This window comes from Dermacentor andersoni, chromosome 2 (genome assembly GCF_023375885.2).
Source record: "Dermacentor andersoni chromosome 2, qqDerAnde1_hic_scaffold, whole genome shotgun sequence".
Classification (NCBI taxonomy): domain Eukaryota; kingdom Metazoa; phylum Arthropoda; class Arachnida; order Ixodida; family Ixodidae; genus Dermacentor; species Dermacentor andersoni.
In genome coordinates this window covers 206,241,903-206,258,288 of record NC_092815.1, presented here as the reverse complement: position 1 = coordinate 206,258,288, position 16,386 = coordinate 206,241,903, and the positions used below count along the sequence as shown (strand labels likewise).

The following is a 16,386-nucleotide window of genomic DNA, read 5'->3' as shown; positions in this document are numbered from 1 at the left end:
GGCCTCCCCCGCGTACTGTCTCTTCGCGTACGACGATCCCGTGGCAGGTGAGGGTCCTATGTACTTTTTCTGAAGAGCATGGACTAGATCTTGGTCTGTACCCTCGAAGTTGCCTGCTATAATTTGGAGCTTCTTGTTATTCTCAGTACGCGTGCTCATCGGCTCTAGCATGCTTCGTAGTATTCGCCACGTATTTGTCGTTCCCAGAGTTCCTGATAGGGTTCCACAGAACGTCGCCCACTCGTTTTTAGCGAGCTCGTTGGCGTGGCCTTGGGCTTGCTCTGCCAAGAGAGCGATGCGTTGTCTATATAAGTTCCCGAAAGAACGCCATCTCAAAAACCAAGAAACAATAACTTGTCCAGTAAACGAACACCTTGAGGCTTTGTCAAGCGCCTGTCTGATAATGTACTAAAACTCTGTCACTTTTTGTACCTTCGATAAAGGATGCCAAAGTAGCCATCATATCATTTGACCAGTTGTACGGTACACAAGTGCCTACATATAAATCTGTTAAAATACAAAAAGGTTGTTTTAGAAAGGATCACAAGTGTTTGGATGTGGTATATGCGTTCTAATGGCTTCAAATCTTCAGCTAAATTACTCTATGGGGGTTTAATGTGGCAAAAAAAAACATAGTTGTTCTGACCAGAAGACTTCAAAGAAAAAAAAAGAAACGCATCTGATATTTCTTTTTTTACCACGGCAATTTGACTCAACTGTTCGGGCGGAACATTTTCATTTCTTCCTATTGGGCTCTCAAAAAATGGCGCTTCATTACGCCTCCTCATTATGAAACACTCACTTTGTAAGCACAACTAAGCGAAAAAATAATGTTTGGCTTTACTTCCGTCTTGGTGCACTGTAATGTAAAATGTCAATTGCTGCTGAACTGCACAGGGGCTTGGACGCCTTATCAAGCTCTGTAGAGCTTTGACTTCGTGGCCTTGTACTCTTTGAAGTGATAATAACCTGACTGACATGTTTAAAAGGCGTCTACAAACACTTTCAACGAAGCTGCGAACGTAAAGATGTGAATAGTTTTGTGCAGCATTTTCAATGTTCGGGTGAACTTTAATCAGCCGTCCTCGGATTTCCATTTAGCAGGCCCGCGAATCGAGGAGGACGCAGTTCCGCCGCGAAGTCCGTGGCTTCTCCTAGCAGTAAAATATCCTCGTCATATGTTCAGCCGTATCAACGCCACGATGAGCGCACGCCGTGTTTGGCTCCCTTGCATACTCCTAGCGGCCACTGCAGGCGTGCTCACAGAACACACCACGGTAAGTAAATTACGCAGCAACAATGAGAGGAACAGATTTAAATTTAGATAAACGCTGAAAGCTCCATCATAAGCATGGTGCCGATGTATGCGCAGTAAATTGTTATGCTAAGTGATGGTAGCGGACCTCTTTTAGAAAGCCATGGTCGTGCAATTAGGTGGTCTTTTAATTTGTCGTTGCCGCGAAATCAATCCTAGAGCGAATTAAATTACTAGAAAAATACAATACCTGCACCTTCACAGAAAAACGTTATACTGAGTGTTTTTATTAATTAGTACGTGCGTCTAAGGAGCTCAATCATAATGCTTTTACGAGCAGTGAAATTGAAGCGTTCTTCGGCGTAAATTTATTACCGTATAGGCTAATAATAATTAGACACCAGCGACTTGGGAAGAGCTCGACCGTAACATCTGAGGTATTGCAAGGAGACACTTTATACCATTACATTAAAACTGTTTAGTACGTATGTGTGGTTTATTGATATCTGAAAAGAGGGGGGCGGGAGCAACTGTATACACATACATATTTTTACAAGGGCGCTCGTTTACTTTATTGGAAGCTGATGTTTTTGAGAAGCTTTAATGTGGTAGGCCTTCAAAAGACAGTTTTCTTTCAGAACATTGATTCTTTGTTTTTAATCATGTATGCCCAAACCCCCAGCAATACGTTTCCGAATTGCAGTGAGTTTTCACTGCAATATATATATATATATATATATATATATATATATATATATATATATATATATATATATATATTGTGACGTTGTGACGAAGCCCGATGTGCTCCCATACTGAGCCGCGTCAACGAAGCTGACTGTGGGAGGCGCTTCCTTGATCTTCCGAAGCAGCGTCATAGTCAGGGCTCTGTGTCTGCCCGCATTGTGTTGCGAATGTATGTATTGGGGAAAAGGAACAACCAGGATGTTGTCCCTTAGCTGATCCAATATTGCACATTTGCGTTCTTCCACTGCAGTGGGGCTGACTATTAAGACTCCCCGCGGGGGTGCTGGAGAAGCTTGATCTTACAGCCGTTTCCTGAGCTTCGATAATTTCACCGACTGTGTTCTGTACATCCAGCTGGAAAAGGCGTTTCGTGCTGGCATTTACCGGAACTCTTAGCCCTTTCGCGATGTTCTTACGGATTAGCGTATGCAACTTGTTCTTTTCGTACACGTGCCACTTGTGCATTGCAGCCACGTAGATGATGTGGCTCAATAGAAATGCGTGGGAAAGTCTGAGAAGATTATCCTCCTTCAGATCTCCTCTCTTGTTGGAGATTATATTAATCAGGCCGACCATGCACTCCGTGTTGGCCGTAATTTTCCTTGGCGGGGTAATGTTACCACCGCTAGACTCAATGAACATTCCGAGTGGCCGTCGAGTGTCTGCTGTAGGAACGTTGGCACCGCCCTTGGCGTGAAGTTTGAGGTTAACCTCGTCCAGGGGATGCCACCACCCGGGTCTGGGACCTTTTCTGACCGATCTGTAGAGAACTGGCTCCGACTTTTTCGTCGAGCAACTTATCCCCGTGCCCTCGTGGAAAGTTTTGGTTCGATCAACCGCCTCCCGTATACTCGATTCCATCTCCCCTTCGCTGCCTACGGTACTCCAGACAGTGATGTCGTCGGCGTATATTGTGTGGTAAACTCTCTTCATCTCCGAAAGAGATACCGACAGTTCCCTGATGGCCAGGTTGAACAATAAGGGTGAGATCGCGGCCCCCTGAGGCGTTCCTCTGGGCCTGAGCGAGTACCCTTCCCATTTGTCGTCTCCGACCTTTAACGCAGCTGTGCGACCATCCACCAACGGCCTCACCTGGCCGATGAAGACCTGGCCTAGGTTTAGATCCGAGATGGATTCTAAAATGGTCTTTGTGCCATATGTTATCGAAGGCGTTCTCCATGTCGAGCCGGAGAATGCCCCGCACGTCCCTCCTATCGTTGTCAGTGATCTGAGCCATAATGAGATTCATTGCGTCTTGTGTCGATAGGCCCAGTCAGAAGCCTACAACGTTACACGGCACGAGGCCGTTCTGCTCGACGTGCTTGCCTATGCGATTGTGAATCACGTGCTCCGCTACCTTTCCGATGCAAGACGTGACGGGAGAATAAAAAAAAAAGTTTCTCTTTAAAAATATACGCTGCGGGTTACGAATAATTTTGTCGTTGAGCGGCAACAAGACGCAGTTGCGGATTTGAGAGGAAACACTGCTAGTTATTCAGGTTGTAGAATGGGGGAATAAAATACAATTTTGATAGGTTATTTTCGTAATATAAAATTTGCCAAAGCCGGGGAAACTCAGTTGAAGGTGGCACTGGATGACGTGGCTTGATGACGTTGGGCAAATTGAAAACATTTGAAGGCATTTTTTGCTGCGGGGAGAAAGGGTAACTTGATAGCATGGCGAGAGGCCTTCACCTTGCAGTTTACGTGCTCTGATAATGATGTTGAAGATTGAACGCTAATACTCCTGTTACTTTCCAGGAATATCTGCAGCACGGAAATTTTACGCCTTGGAAGGTAAGTTGCCTTTTTGTATTTGTTAGTGGGGAAACGATTGTTCACGTTACTGCCAACACTAGTTGTGTTGCTGTACCTGGTTCAGAAGCAAGAATAGAGAACGCCTACAATTTCCGCGGTGTTGATAATCACTGTCAATTTACATGACCTGTTATGCACCAACAATAAATCTCAATTATATGAAACAAATAACTGATGACAATGAGCCGTATTGCAATATTCATGGTTTGTAACACGCGAGAAGAAAAAGGCACAATATCACTGGAGGAAGTGCTGTGGCGTCATACATATTAAAGTTCTTTTTTTATTTTGTATTGCCCTATTTACCACAGATTGCATTTTTTCTGAGCCAATCCAGCGCGGTAGCCGAGCGGCTATCGAGTAGCACTGCTGTTTTTCAGGTCACGCGTTCAAATCTTCACACTCCTATGAAAGTGGAATGCAAATACGGTGCTGTACCGTGCATTCAGTCCACGATAATGTACCACAGGTGGTAAACAGCAATCCGGAGTCCCCTACTACGTCGTGCCTCAGAATGTGGACACGTGAGACCCGATAATATAATTCCGATTTTGCGTCTGTGCTTTCTGCCGCGGCACACACGTTTATGTGCTAGCATTTCTATTTAAATGTAGACTTTAAGCGGTACATGGTTGATTTAGTACTAGTGCTGTTCAGCCATGTAGTGGACCATGCTTCTTTTGAAAGTTTGAGTGACACACTGAAATTTAGGCTTTAGTGGTACCATCCGGTGTTGCTCTTATTTATTCTTTTTTTGAAACGCAGTCACTGCAAATCCCAAGGCAGAGATGCGCTATATGCTCCAGTATGGAAAAAGCCATAACTATTAGCAGTGAGCTTGTAAGCACATAAGCCATTGAGAAAGCTGTTTGATTATGACTATAGTGCCTGGTTTCGGCTGCGCAGGAGAAAACTCCACTGCACAGCATGCTCCCCATGCAGATGTCTGACGTAGCCTGCAGAGACGCGAAAAGCAGCAAAGCCGAACGACACTTTTGTAATTATAAATACTCCGAGCAAGCATTCTATTCTACCACAACACCGGGAGATGCAGACGAAGTGACAGCGTCTTACGTTTCCACCCACGCGATCGTACATGGCAAGTGCACAGGCAAATCAAGGCAAGAACAGTAATTAAATTGTTGGCGTTAGTTCAAATCTTATTTCGACATTTACTCAAAGATGTCAATGTCGTGCCGTCCAATATCGCTTTCAGATCGACGGTTGTTACTCTACGACTGATACCACAGTCGGTCATTAGCTACTGTGTGCTTTCGCACCGGTCATGGTTGCGTCTTCTAATGAGTGATATTGTGACTGGATGATCTTACGGCGTTTGAATGCGGGGTTGTCTAGATGTTCACATGAGTTATACTTACAGCGGTCGAGAGTAGAGCACTGCATGGGCCGTGTTATTCAGGCCCGGGCCCGGCTCGAGCCCGGAAGTGCCATTTGTTGGCCCGCCCGAGGCCAGCCAAGTGATTTCTAACCTTGGCCGCATCAGGCCCTGGCGCGATAAGTTCAGGCTTGGCACGACCCGATTCGTTTCGACACATTGACCATTCAGTTTATACGAAGGTAGGTCAAGTTCTCGGTTATTGTGAAGATGCCGTTATGTGATCAATAAGCGCCAGGCTGTCTACACGCGGCCCAAGGAAGCATTTTGCCCTACATTCTCTCCTGCTGGCAACTCTGTATCTGGGAGAAAAGAGAAAAATAATCCTTGCATTTATATTTTTATTATTAGTAGCGTAACACGCACTGAATTATCTTCGATTATTCGATATGAAAACACACATATCATGGAGAGAGAGAAAAACTGGCACGTATCATGCTGTCAACGGCCACGGAGAACAGAGAAATGCATGCTAACTTTTCGGAAAGAGGATAAACAAAAATTAGTTGAAGACTGTATGCAATAGGCAGATTTCCATGCGTCAGGTTTTCCTCTAAAATCGCAGTTAAAAATGAAAACATTGAAAGTACACACATTGGTTACCATGCTAATGTTTTAATGTGTGATATCAAGCACCGTATTACGCTTTCTAAACAATTATGCGACAATCTGTAGTGAGGACATTGTCTATCACTCTGGTATACACTGCTAGCCATTTCACCTGACTTTGAAGCGAATATTATTTCGATGTACAGTGATGAAAGTCGAGCTAATAAACTTGGTGCGGATGTGACCTTGAATATGCTGGTCTATTAACTTTCAAGAATACCAAAATAGATGGCACTAGAAGCTTCCTTTATGAAACAAAAATTGGTGACCCGCGAGACAACACTGGTGTGCAATAATATTGTCGCATCTAACATGCAAGGTTTATTGCTTTATACTTTTTTATTATACCATTGTCAATTTTTCAGTAGATAATCTTGGCCCTTGTTTTGCAATATGATGAAATTTGGACTATGTCTACTTTTGCTTCAGTACAGTGCATGCACAACCACCCTAGTTAACCCCAGTACAACAAACCTAACGCGCGTTCCCTTCTTGACAGACGGGGCCGCTATCAAAATTCCTGAGCAACATCCATTCGGTCGTCGCGTCGTCAGTCTCTCGCCTGAGCGCAAACACCTCTACGAATCAGAGGTCTTAACACCCTGAGGACAACGTTAAGCACACTTGCTTTATTGTAGTGAAAACGAAAATGATGTGGCATAACCCATTTTTGTATGCCTATCGAAGGTAGTACACAAGCAATGCGGCGATCACCTAGTGACGCACCGTGTTGCCTTTGGCACCTTTATTTAAAACGTGTGGTGGCACTTCTGAGACTTCAATTGCTTCGGTTGTATGCGATATACACGGTTCCGTGATCGGCCCATTTGCTGTGGCCCTCGCTCTCCAAGGTCGTCCCATGACAGCAGGACGACCACTGTGTGCCTGTGGTGCATGCAGTTACGGCAATGATAATTACGAAGGAATGACCTCGATGGAACGACGAAGGCGGCATGGCGACAATGTGATGGCAATTCAGAAGTTATGACGATAGTATACTGACGACGCAATGACGACAATGCCATGACAGCTTTGGCATAATTATGACTGATTGTCGATAGCACAATTGCAAGACAAGGTAGAACAGACGTCTAGGACCCGACAGAAAGCAGTAACGCGACGACAGCATGACGACAATTGGATGACATTCTTGAAATGATGGCGATGGTACAAAAGCATCGCGACGGTGTCATGACGGCAATGGAGCGATGATGACTGCATGGCGACGATCACGTGACTATGAGATTATAACCACGTCTGTATTATGAAAATGGCGGACCACCGATGGTATGTGGAGGTTCGAATGACGAAGGTGAAGCGACGACGATGGAAAGACCATGACGGCATCACAACCAAGGTATGACAACAAATTATGACCATAATCATATGTAGACGACGTAATGACGACAATGATGTGAAAACCGCGACTTAATTACGATTGAATGATGACAGCGTGATTACGATGCAATGACATCGATAAAATTACAAAGTTGGTAGAACGATGACGGCATGACGGTTTTCTTACTTCTCTGCAATGATGAAGATGCTACGACTCCGTTATGATAAATACAACTAAAACGAGATCACCATGACTGCATGACGACGACAGAACCACATCACGGCATCACGACCGCGAAGACATTCGTAGTGGCTCGAGTTAGTACAGAGCTTGAGTTACTTGGGTTACGAAGATTACATATCTAATGTCGCGTACGAGTTTCTGCCGCTGTGGACAAAAGGACGTTGTGAAGTGAAGAGGAGGTTGAAGTGTCTCGACGATCGGTGGCTGGTGTTACCCTGACTACTGAGCTACAACCTCGTAACTGTATATATTGTACATACATATATTTTCTTTTCCGTAAGATTTTGGTGGAGGTTCGGGGTAGAAAATGTATGCATTTACAATATATACTTACGAGGTTGTATCTCAGTAGTCGGGGTACCACCAGCTACCGGTCGTCGAGACACTTCAACCTCCTGTTCACCTCACAATGTCCTTTTGACCACAGCGGCATAAAGTCGAAACGTGACTATATATGTTTAATCTTCGCACCCAAGTGACTCAAGTTGTGTACTAACTTGAGCCACTACGATTGTCTTCGTGGTAGTTTTGTCATGGTTGTAGTTCTATCGTCGTCATGCAGTCATGGTTGCAGTCATGCAGTCATGCATGCAGTCATGCAGCCACCGCCAAATACGAGTACTTGGTCACTTGGTTGACGCTGCTGGCGTCCAGTCTCATCCTGATAAAGTTCGTGCCATTGGTGAGTTTCCACTTCCACGTTTTTCTACCGATGTCCGAAGTTTCCTAGGGCTGTGTTGCTATTTTCGGTGATTTATCCAGAACTTTGCCGAAATCGTTCGTCCTCTCACTGACCTCCTCAAAAAGGACACCACTTCTCGTTGGGGACCCGACCAGGCTGCAGCAATTTCAACGCCTATCAGTCGCCTTATCAATCCGCCCGTGTTGGGTCATTTTGATCCCCCTGGGTTCACAAAAGTTCGTACTGATGCTAGCGGCCATGGCATTGGCGCTATCTTGTCCTAACGACAGTGGGACACCAATGGCGTGATCGCCCATGCTAGCCGTCTTCTTTCAACACCAGAGCCCACCTATTTCATAACAGAACGTGAATGCTTGGCGCTTGTTTGGTCCACTACTAAGCTCCGCTCTTACCTGTTCGGTCGGCATCTCACCGTCGTGACAGATCATCATGCCTTATGTTGGCTATGCTCACTCAGAGACCCGACAGGCCGTCTTCGCCGCTGGGCTTTACGGCTGAAAGTGCACACATTTTCTCGTGTGCTACAAATCTGGGCGGCTACATAAGGACGCCGACTGCCTCTCCCTCTATCCTGTCGACCATCCCGGTTTCACGGAAACCGATACAGATACCAGCGTTTTGTCGATCTCCGACTTCTCACGCATCACCGACGAGCAGCATCGTGACCCATATTCGCGATCCATAATCGAACACCTTACCTCGGAGCAACAGGACGTTTCCCTCCGTATGTTCGTTCTCCAGGACGGTACTTTATTCCGACGCATTATGAATCCACATGGTGCTGAACTGCTTCTCGTCGTTCCCCAGCATCTGCGCTCGACAATTCTCTCACAGTTACAAGATGTGCCCACCACTGGTCATTTGAATGTCTCCCGTACGTGTGCGCAGGCGATTTATCTCGCCTGGTCTATATCACTCTGTTCGAAGTTACGTCGCTGCCTGCGAGCTTCGCCAACGCCGCAAGAAGCCTCCATTGTCTCGGCTGGATACCTTCAGCCTATAGATATCCCTAGTGAGTCATTTTACCGCGTCGGCCTTGATCTGCTTGGCCCATTTCCAACTTCATCCTCGGGCAACAAGTGGGTGGCTGTTGCGACGGACTATACCACGCGCTATGTCATAACGCGGGCCGTCCCTAGGAGCTGCGCAACTGATGTGGCCACTTTTTTCCTTCATGAAGTGGTCCTACATCATGGTGCCTCACGTCAGCTACTCACTGATAGAGGCCACTGTTTTCTTTCTAACGTTGTCGACGACCTTCTTCGCTTTTGCTCCACGTCCCACAAGTTCACGACGGCTTACCACCCACAGACAAACGGACTTACGAGCGTCTCAACCGTACACTCACGGACTTGCTCTCCATGTACGTGTCCGATGATCACCGAGATTGGGAGTGCACCTAACCCTTCGTGACGCTTCCATACAATTCATTGCGTCATGATATTACTGGTTATTCTCCGTTCTATTCACTATATGGCCATGATCTGCTCCTGCCTCTTGACTCGCTGCTGCCTTCCGTTGCCAGCACTACCACGTTCTGTGCTCACGACGCCATTGTTCACATGGCCACAGCACGCCGCATTGCCTGTGACCGTCCTCTGGAGTATCAGAATATCCAAAAACGCCGTTACGATAGTCGTCGTCGGGACGTTCATTTCAGCCCTGGCTCACTTGTCCTGCTTTTGTTGGAACGGTTTTGCTGGGAAAAAGGCTGTACTTCAGCAACACTCAGATCAAATATCAAGAAAGCCAGATACCATCGCATTGCAAGAGACCCTCATTGAGGAAGTCAAGCTCTCCGGTTACCGGTCCCACGCCAGCCCGCCAAGCCTCCGAGCCGCGGCCGGCAGTAACAGCAGAGGAGTTTGCACCTTGGTGAGAAAAAGGCATCACGTACGTCGAACACGAGTTGTTGAGGAAAAGCACAATCGAGCACACCATGGTAGAGGTGGTTACCGGGAAAAAGCAAAAGGAAAGCACTTTTCTGATAAACGTGTACAGTAGCCCGTCACACGGAAAGCAGAAATTCAAAGCACTGTTACACAAAGCGTGCAACGTCGCGAGGCCCGACAACAGGCTAGTAATCTGGGGACGTTAACGCGCCGAATCAAGCCTGGGGTTACCTCAAAACATTGGCAGAGGGCAGGGACCTAATGCAAGATGCCACCTACTTGGGACTAAATTTAGTCACCGACCCAGCATACCCTACAAGAATCGGCAACTCGATCACCCGAGACACAACGTCCGATCTCACTTTCGTCAGGGGTAACAGCGGCGGTACGGCGGACTTTGAATGGCGAAACACGGGCCACAAATTGGGCAGCGGCCATTACATTGTGGAGGTCGCTGTCCCGCTCGGGGGCAACGACGAAGTCGGCAGAAGCTTTCGGAAACATAGATTTACTGATTGGGACGCGTTTCGAGGGTTGTTACCCGAGGAGCAAAGCCAAATTACAGACATTGAGGAGTTGTCTACCGAGATTGTAAATAAGATAGAAAAGGCCACCAAGGAAGTCGAGACAGACGAGCGTGCCCACAGGGTTGACAGCCGCCTGGCCCATCTCATCGCAGCCAAGCAGTCCATCCTGTTGAGGAAGACGCAGCAGACAAACAGAAACCTAGACAAGAAGGTCGCCGAACTCAACCGCGAGATCGAGTCCCACAGAAGAGTGCTATGCACTAAGCAATGGAATGAGGTTTGTAACGCAGCGGACGGCCAGATGCACTGCGGTAAGACGGGGAGTATGCTGAGGGTTCTTTTAGACCCGACCACGACCAAGTCTCACCAGCACGACAACCTGGCCAAGATCATCCACAGGGCGCTCACCGAGCACGGGGAAGACGAAGTGAAGAAACGCCTCGACGACAAGTACCTGCCGGTCACTCCCACATAAACCCACCCGGACTACCTTGGCGAAGCAAACGAGTGGCTAAATCGAGACATTGAAGTATGTGAAGTAAGGGTTGCCCTGCACGATCTCAACAGCAAGTCCGCCGCTGGTCGCGACCGCGTTACGAAGAGAGCGCTAAAGAATCTTAACGAAGCGGTCATCGAAAACCTCACGGCATACTTGAACACTTGCTGGCGAGCCGGGTCACTACCCCGGCAGTGGAAAGCAGCCAAGACCATCTTTATTCCTAAGCCGGGCATGCCACCCAACATTGAAAACCTTCGGCCGATCTCGCTTACGTCCTGTGTGGGCAAAGTGCTGCAGCATGTACTCATGAACAGGTAGCAAAGGTACCTGGAAAATTCGGGGCTTTACCCAAACACCATCATCGGGTTTCGAAAGAAGCTCACAACTCAGGACGCCATGATGCAACTGAAAAATGAAATCATCGATGACACTACCAACACGAAAGACAAGCGAGCCATCTTGAGTTTGGACCTGCAGAACGCTTTTTACAAAGTGAGACACTCTGCGATCCTGGCCCAGGTCTCACGGCTAAACATGGCCAAGAGAACATATGCGTACATCAAGGATTTTTTTACGGAGCGGACTACCGAAATCATCGCCGGTGACTTGCGGCTCCAAAAGAAGAAGCTCGGCAGTGTCCGGACTCCCCAGGGCTCGGTCACCTCGCCATTACTTTTCAACCTTGCAATGATATGGGTGGCCGAGCGCCTCTCGTGAGTCGCGCGGGTCCGAAACACCATCTATGCTGGCGACATAACGCTCCGGGTCCCAGGAGGAAGCGACGGACACATCGAGAGTACATTGCAAGAGGCGGTTGGCGCTATCGAGGAGCAGCTGGACGAGTCTTGGCTCGTCTGCTCCCCAAGCAACTCTGAGCTGTTGGGGATTTCTCCGAAAGGAGCAGCTAGGAAGATGAAAGGCAACGAACCTGCGCGAGAGCAGGAGACGATAAAGATCAAGACGAGCGGCGGTCACACGATCCCGGATGTCGAGAAGATCCGAGTGCTGGGGATGCTGATTGAGTGCAAATGAGTCAACAGCGAGACGGTCACCTGTCTGGCGACCAAAGTCACCACGGCCATTCGCCTCATCAAGAGGGTGTCACACAGAACAGCAGGCATGAAAGAAGAAAGGCTCACCCGGCTAGTGGAATCCTTCGCTATAAGCCACATTACATGCGTTGCTGCTTTCCACAACTGGAAGCAGTGCGAGCGAAATAAGATCAATGCGCTCATACGCAAAGCGTCCAAGGCTGCACTCGGACTTCTCGACTGCACAAGCACCGACAGGTGCCTGGCTCTGGGAGTGCATACCACCCTGGAGGAAATCGCCGAGGCGCAGAGGACCGCTCAGCTCGCGCGGCTATCGGAAACAAGAACGGGCAGACAAGTGCTGCGTGACCTAGGCCTGGGGCCAAAGGAAAGGGGAGCCTAAAATGCAGAAGTGCCTGTACCGGACGCAATTAGTTGACAGCTACGGGTATGTCCGGTGCCAAGAAACATGAACCCTGAGTTCCACAAAGAGCGGCGGGCGGCGAGGGTGGGGGGAGGTGTACCTGGGAAAAGGGAGTCGCACAGTTGATAGAAAACATGAAAACACGAAAGAGCACATTGAATTGAGTAATAGGGATGAAAATTTTTTTTCGTAATGGAGGAATTGGTGAGGTCAAGGAATTAAGGCTAGCTGGTGGCACAATGTCTTCTTTGCCTTCGTTGATGATATAAGAATTGATATGTGAGAACTGATGATGATGATATATGATGAATTAATGATATGAGAATGGAATGACATTAGAAAACCAAGACAACATAGATAGACTTGATCACCTTAAAGAAAACCTATCAAACAGGAGCCACCCAAACAGTGACCTTCAGAAAGCCTGCGCCGCTGCAACCAAACCGTACCGAGCCGAGGTCCTCATGCCCCGGCCGAGGATCACAAGAACAACGCCTCTTCTTACTACTAAATTCTCAAACGCACTCCCAAACGTGAACAACATCCTCAGTAAATACTACCCAATTCTCACCAGAAACCAGAAACTTAAGCTTTTTCCCGACCCGCCCAGAGTGGCCTACAGACGCAACACTAATTTTGAAGATATTCTTGTGGATGCCAAACTAAGGACAAATACGAAGTTGGGAAACGGTCCCTGTGGCCGCCCCAGTTGCTCTACATGCAAGCACATTCAATCTACTACTACAGTAAAAAGTACAGCGTCGAATTCCTCACACAAGGTAACTTCGGGTTTCACCTGCATATCAAGCAACGTAGTTTTATTGTCTAGAATATGCCGCTTGTAGCAAACAATACATAGGTAAAATTGGACAACAAATTCATACAAGACTCAACGGTTCCCACGCGGATACAGTACACAATTTACCTAAAGCAGTAGTCAGCCACTTTAACGAACATAGTCATATATTCGACAAAGCAACGCTCTATATAAAACAAATTTTAGTTCACCTGGCGAAAGGAAATATACGAAGTCATACCTCATACACACGTTTAATTGCCTACACCCAACGGGAATTAATTTGGCACGTGGCAACTTAGAATCTATAAAAGCGGTAACATAAATCTGAAATTCTCATATCATCAACCAAGGCACAAAAGACATGTGACACCAGCTAGCCTTAATTCCTTGATACCCGCCGTGGTTGCTCAGTGGCTATGGTGTTGGGCTGCAGAGCACGAGGTCGCGGGATCAAATCCCGGCCACGGCGGCCGCATTTCGATGGGGGCGAAATGCGAAAACACCCGTGTGCTTAGATTTAGGTGCACGTTAAAGAACCCCAGGTGGCCAAATTTCCGGCGTCCTCCACTACGGCGTGCCTCATAATCAGAAAGTCGTTTTGGCACGTAAAACCCCATAATTTAATTTAATTCCTTGACCTCACCTATTCCTCCATTTCGAAAAAACATTTCCCTCCCTACTACTCAATTTAATGTGCTCTTTCGTGTTTTTATGTTTGTATCAACTGTGCGACCCCCTTTTCCCAGGTACACCTGCCCCCGCCCTCTTCTTCGCACGTCACCCTCCTATTTGTTACTCCGGTTTCGGTTCCCCCCCCCCCTTTTTTTCTGTTTTTATTATATATATTTTTGAAAAACCCTCACCAACGCATTCCAAAATCCCAAAGCCAGTATACCTTTTCGGCGCCTCAGCCACACAGGGTATCGCCATTTCTGTATGCCGCCGTAACGACACGTACGTTGAGCTACTCGGGCTAACATCCCTTGAAAGACCGTGCCGCTGTCTTCCAGTTATCTCATATATTGCGTCCCAGACTCCTTGTCGCCATCTTAACTCCTTCAAAATTAGCCGACGCATTGCTACTACGCTTCTAAAGTCACTCTTTCAACTGATATTTTTCCGGGTCTTTTTTGTTGCTTGCGCACTGACCCCCTGACCGCCTCTTCCAAAGCCACAAAAACATGCCGCCAATGACACCACTGGATGCTCCATACCTCTCGCTTCCCCAACACCCTCCCATGGCCCTGTTTCTTTTTTTTCCTTGTTCTTTCTTTTCTTTCTTCCTTCTTGGTGTACCCCCCCCCCCCGTTTTTTTCTTCTTTTCTTTCTTTTCTTTTCTCCCCGCCTTCCCGCTCTCGCACTCTTGTCCCGTCGTCTTGAGAACCACGCTCACAGACGTCAGGCAACAGCGCTCATTCTCTTTGAAGCGTCTCGCTTTACAACCAGCCACCACCAACAACAACCGTACATGAGGTCACCGCCTAACCCTTTACCACTAACATGCCGAGGATGACGAGGCCGCCTTTGACGAAGATAGGTCCTCCTATCGAAACGTTGGCCAGCCTTTCTTATCCCTGTTGATAACCTTTATACCTCAATATACATTAGTTATTCCACTGCTCCCTAGAAGGAACCAAGAGCTTCTGCACCCAAACGAAAAAATTATCTAGGCATATGCAGCTTCGCTGTACGAATTCGGTAAATTTATCCAGTGCTGGGCGCAATCAAAATCGCGTCATATATATTCACACAGCCCTGTTTACTCACACACGTGGGTCGCGCGAATGGTGCGGCGACGCCACTGGATGGCACAACGTGTCTAGAAGGAAGCGCGAGAGATGAGCCTGCCTGAAAAAATGCATGCCTCGTAGATGACACGTCTCGGCAATGGCACAACGATCTTTGGATTTATTGGTTCAATGCTATAATGTCCATGAACGTCGACATTCCCTGTGAGATGGGTTCTGTCGGTATATTTATTTATTCACGCGAACCTTATGCACCTGCATTCAGGGTAAGGGCGCTTTTTTCTAAAGCGTGGCTACCACCAAGCCCTTCAAGCGTGAGCCGTTTTTGTTTTTTCGCACGTGAATCTTCCAAAGCCAGGAATACACTTTTCTTGACGAGGGAACATTTTAGGCACGTCTGTAAATTCAGCAGGATTTCAACTTTACTTCGTACACACGCAAAACAACAGCGACAGTTCTCTCACACCTTCCCTCGACACCCAGAAACATGCTTGCATTCCTCGGTTGTTAAGCTAGACATAAGACACCGACGTGGAACCTGGGGCAGATAACTTATGTAATAAATTGTCTCTTGACCTCGTCACATTTATTGTGGTTTGAGGAAGGCATCTCCAGGTGACTGTGAAAGTGCTTGGAACCGCGACCTCCTTGACTTGTTAGACGGGGCTCACAGTAAGTAGCAACTTTTCCTTCTGGAGATTAGAGCTGCTAATGTACGCGTCCAAGTCTTACATTTCGAGTAATCCTCTCATTATTATCGCACACATGGCTGTTCATTGCCATAGTGAGCACCGCGCTAAACGCGTGCAGCAATTTTCATATTGCCACCGTCGGCGCAGCTGCTCCTATTTCGCCCTATGGACGCAAGAGGATTATGTCGTGGCGCTTTCTCAAAACTGAGAGTAAAGCCGCCTGACATTTTGCAGGCAGCGTGTACTTAAAACACCGACTGAGAAGTCCTAGCGTAAGACTGAACATTCCTATCGCTGCCAATCTTTCCCGGTCGGGAGAAGCTGCGAAAAAATAATTTTTAGTGGCGTTACTCTTCCAAGACCCGTTGGTCCTACTCCATTCCTTTTTTTTTTCTGTTTCAGCAGAGGCCATCACTTCTTATGCCTCCTTCGAATTTAGCTTTTCTTAGTTAACCATTAAAGATATTGTCGCCTGCCATGCCCCCTCACTTCGGCCTCACACTAACGACACATTATTACTTATTCAGCATTGACGCATGTGCGTAGTTCAAGTAACCATGAGGACCTGCAGATCAACATTTCGGTTCAATACGCAAAGGCTAAACCTAAAGTCACATTTTTCAGGAACTGACACGAAGAGAGCTACAATGATAAAATCTTAAAT

At 47.3% G+C, this 16,386-nt stretch overlaps 1 protein-coding gene across 1 annotated transcript in view; it reads left to right on the top strand.

Annotated features, from left to right (window-relative positions):
• Window positions 1-308: 308 nt before the first annotated feature.
• Window positions 309-16,386, top strand: part of LOC140216207 (uncharacterized) — an 87,041-nt gene continuing 70,963 nt past the window's right edge. Inside the window, exons 1-2 of the mRNA XM_072286614.1 lie at window positions 309-1,277; window positions 3,764-3,799. Coding sequence (XP_072142715.1) covers window positions 1,179-1,277; window positions 3,764-3,799 — 135 coding nt within the window. The 5' untranslated portion in view covers window positions 309-1,178. The remainder of the gene's footprint in view (window positions 1,278-3,763; window positions 3,800-16,386) is intronic.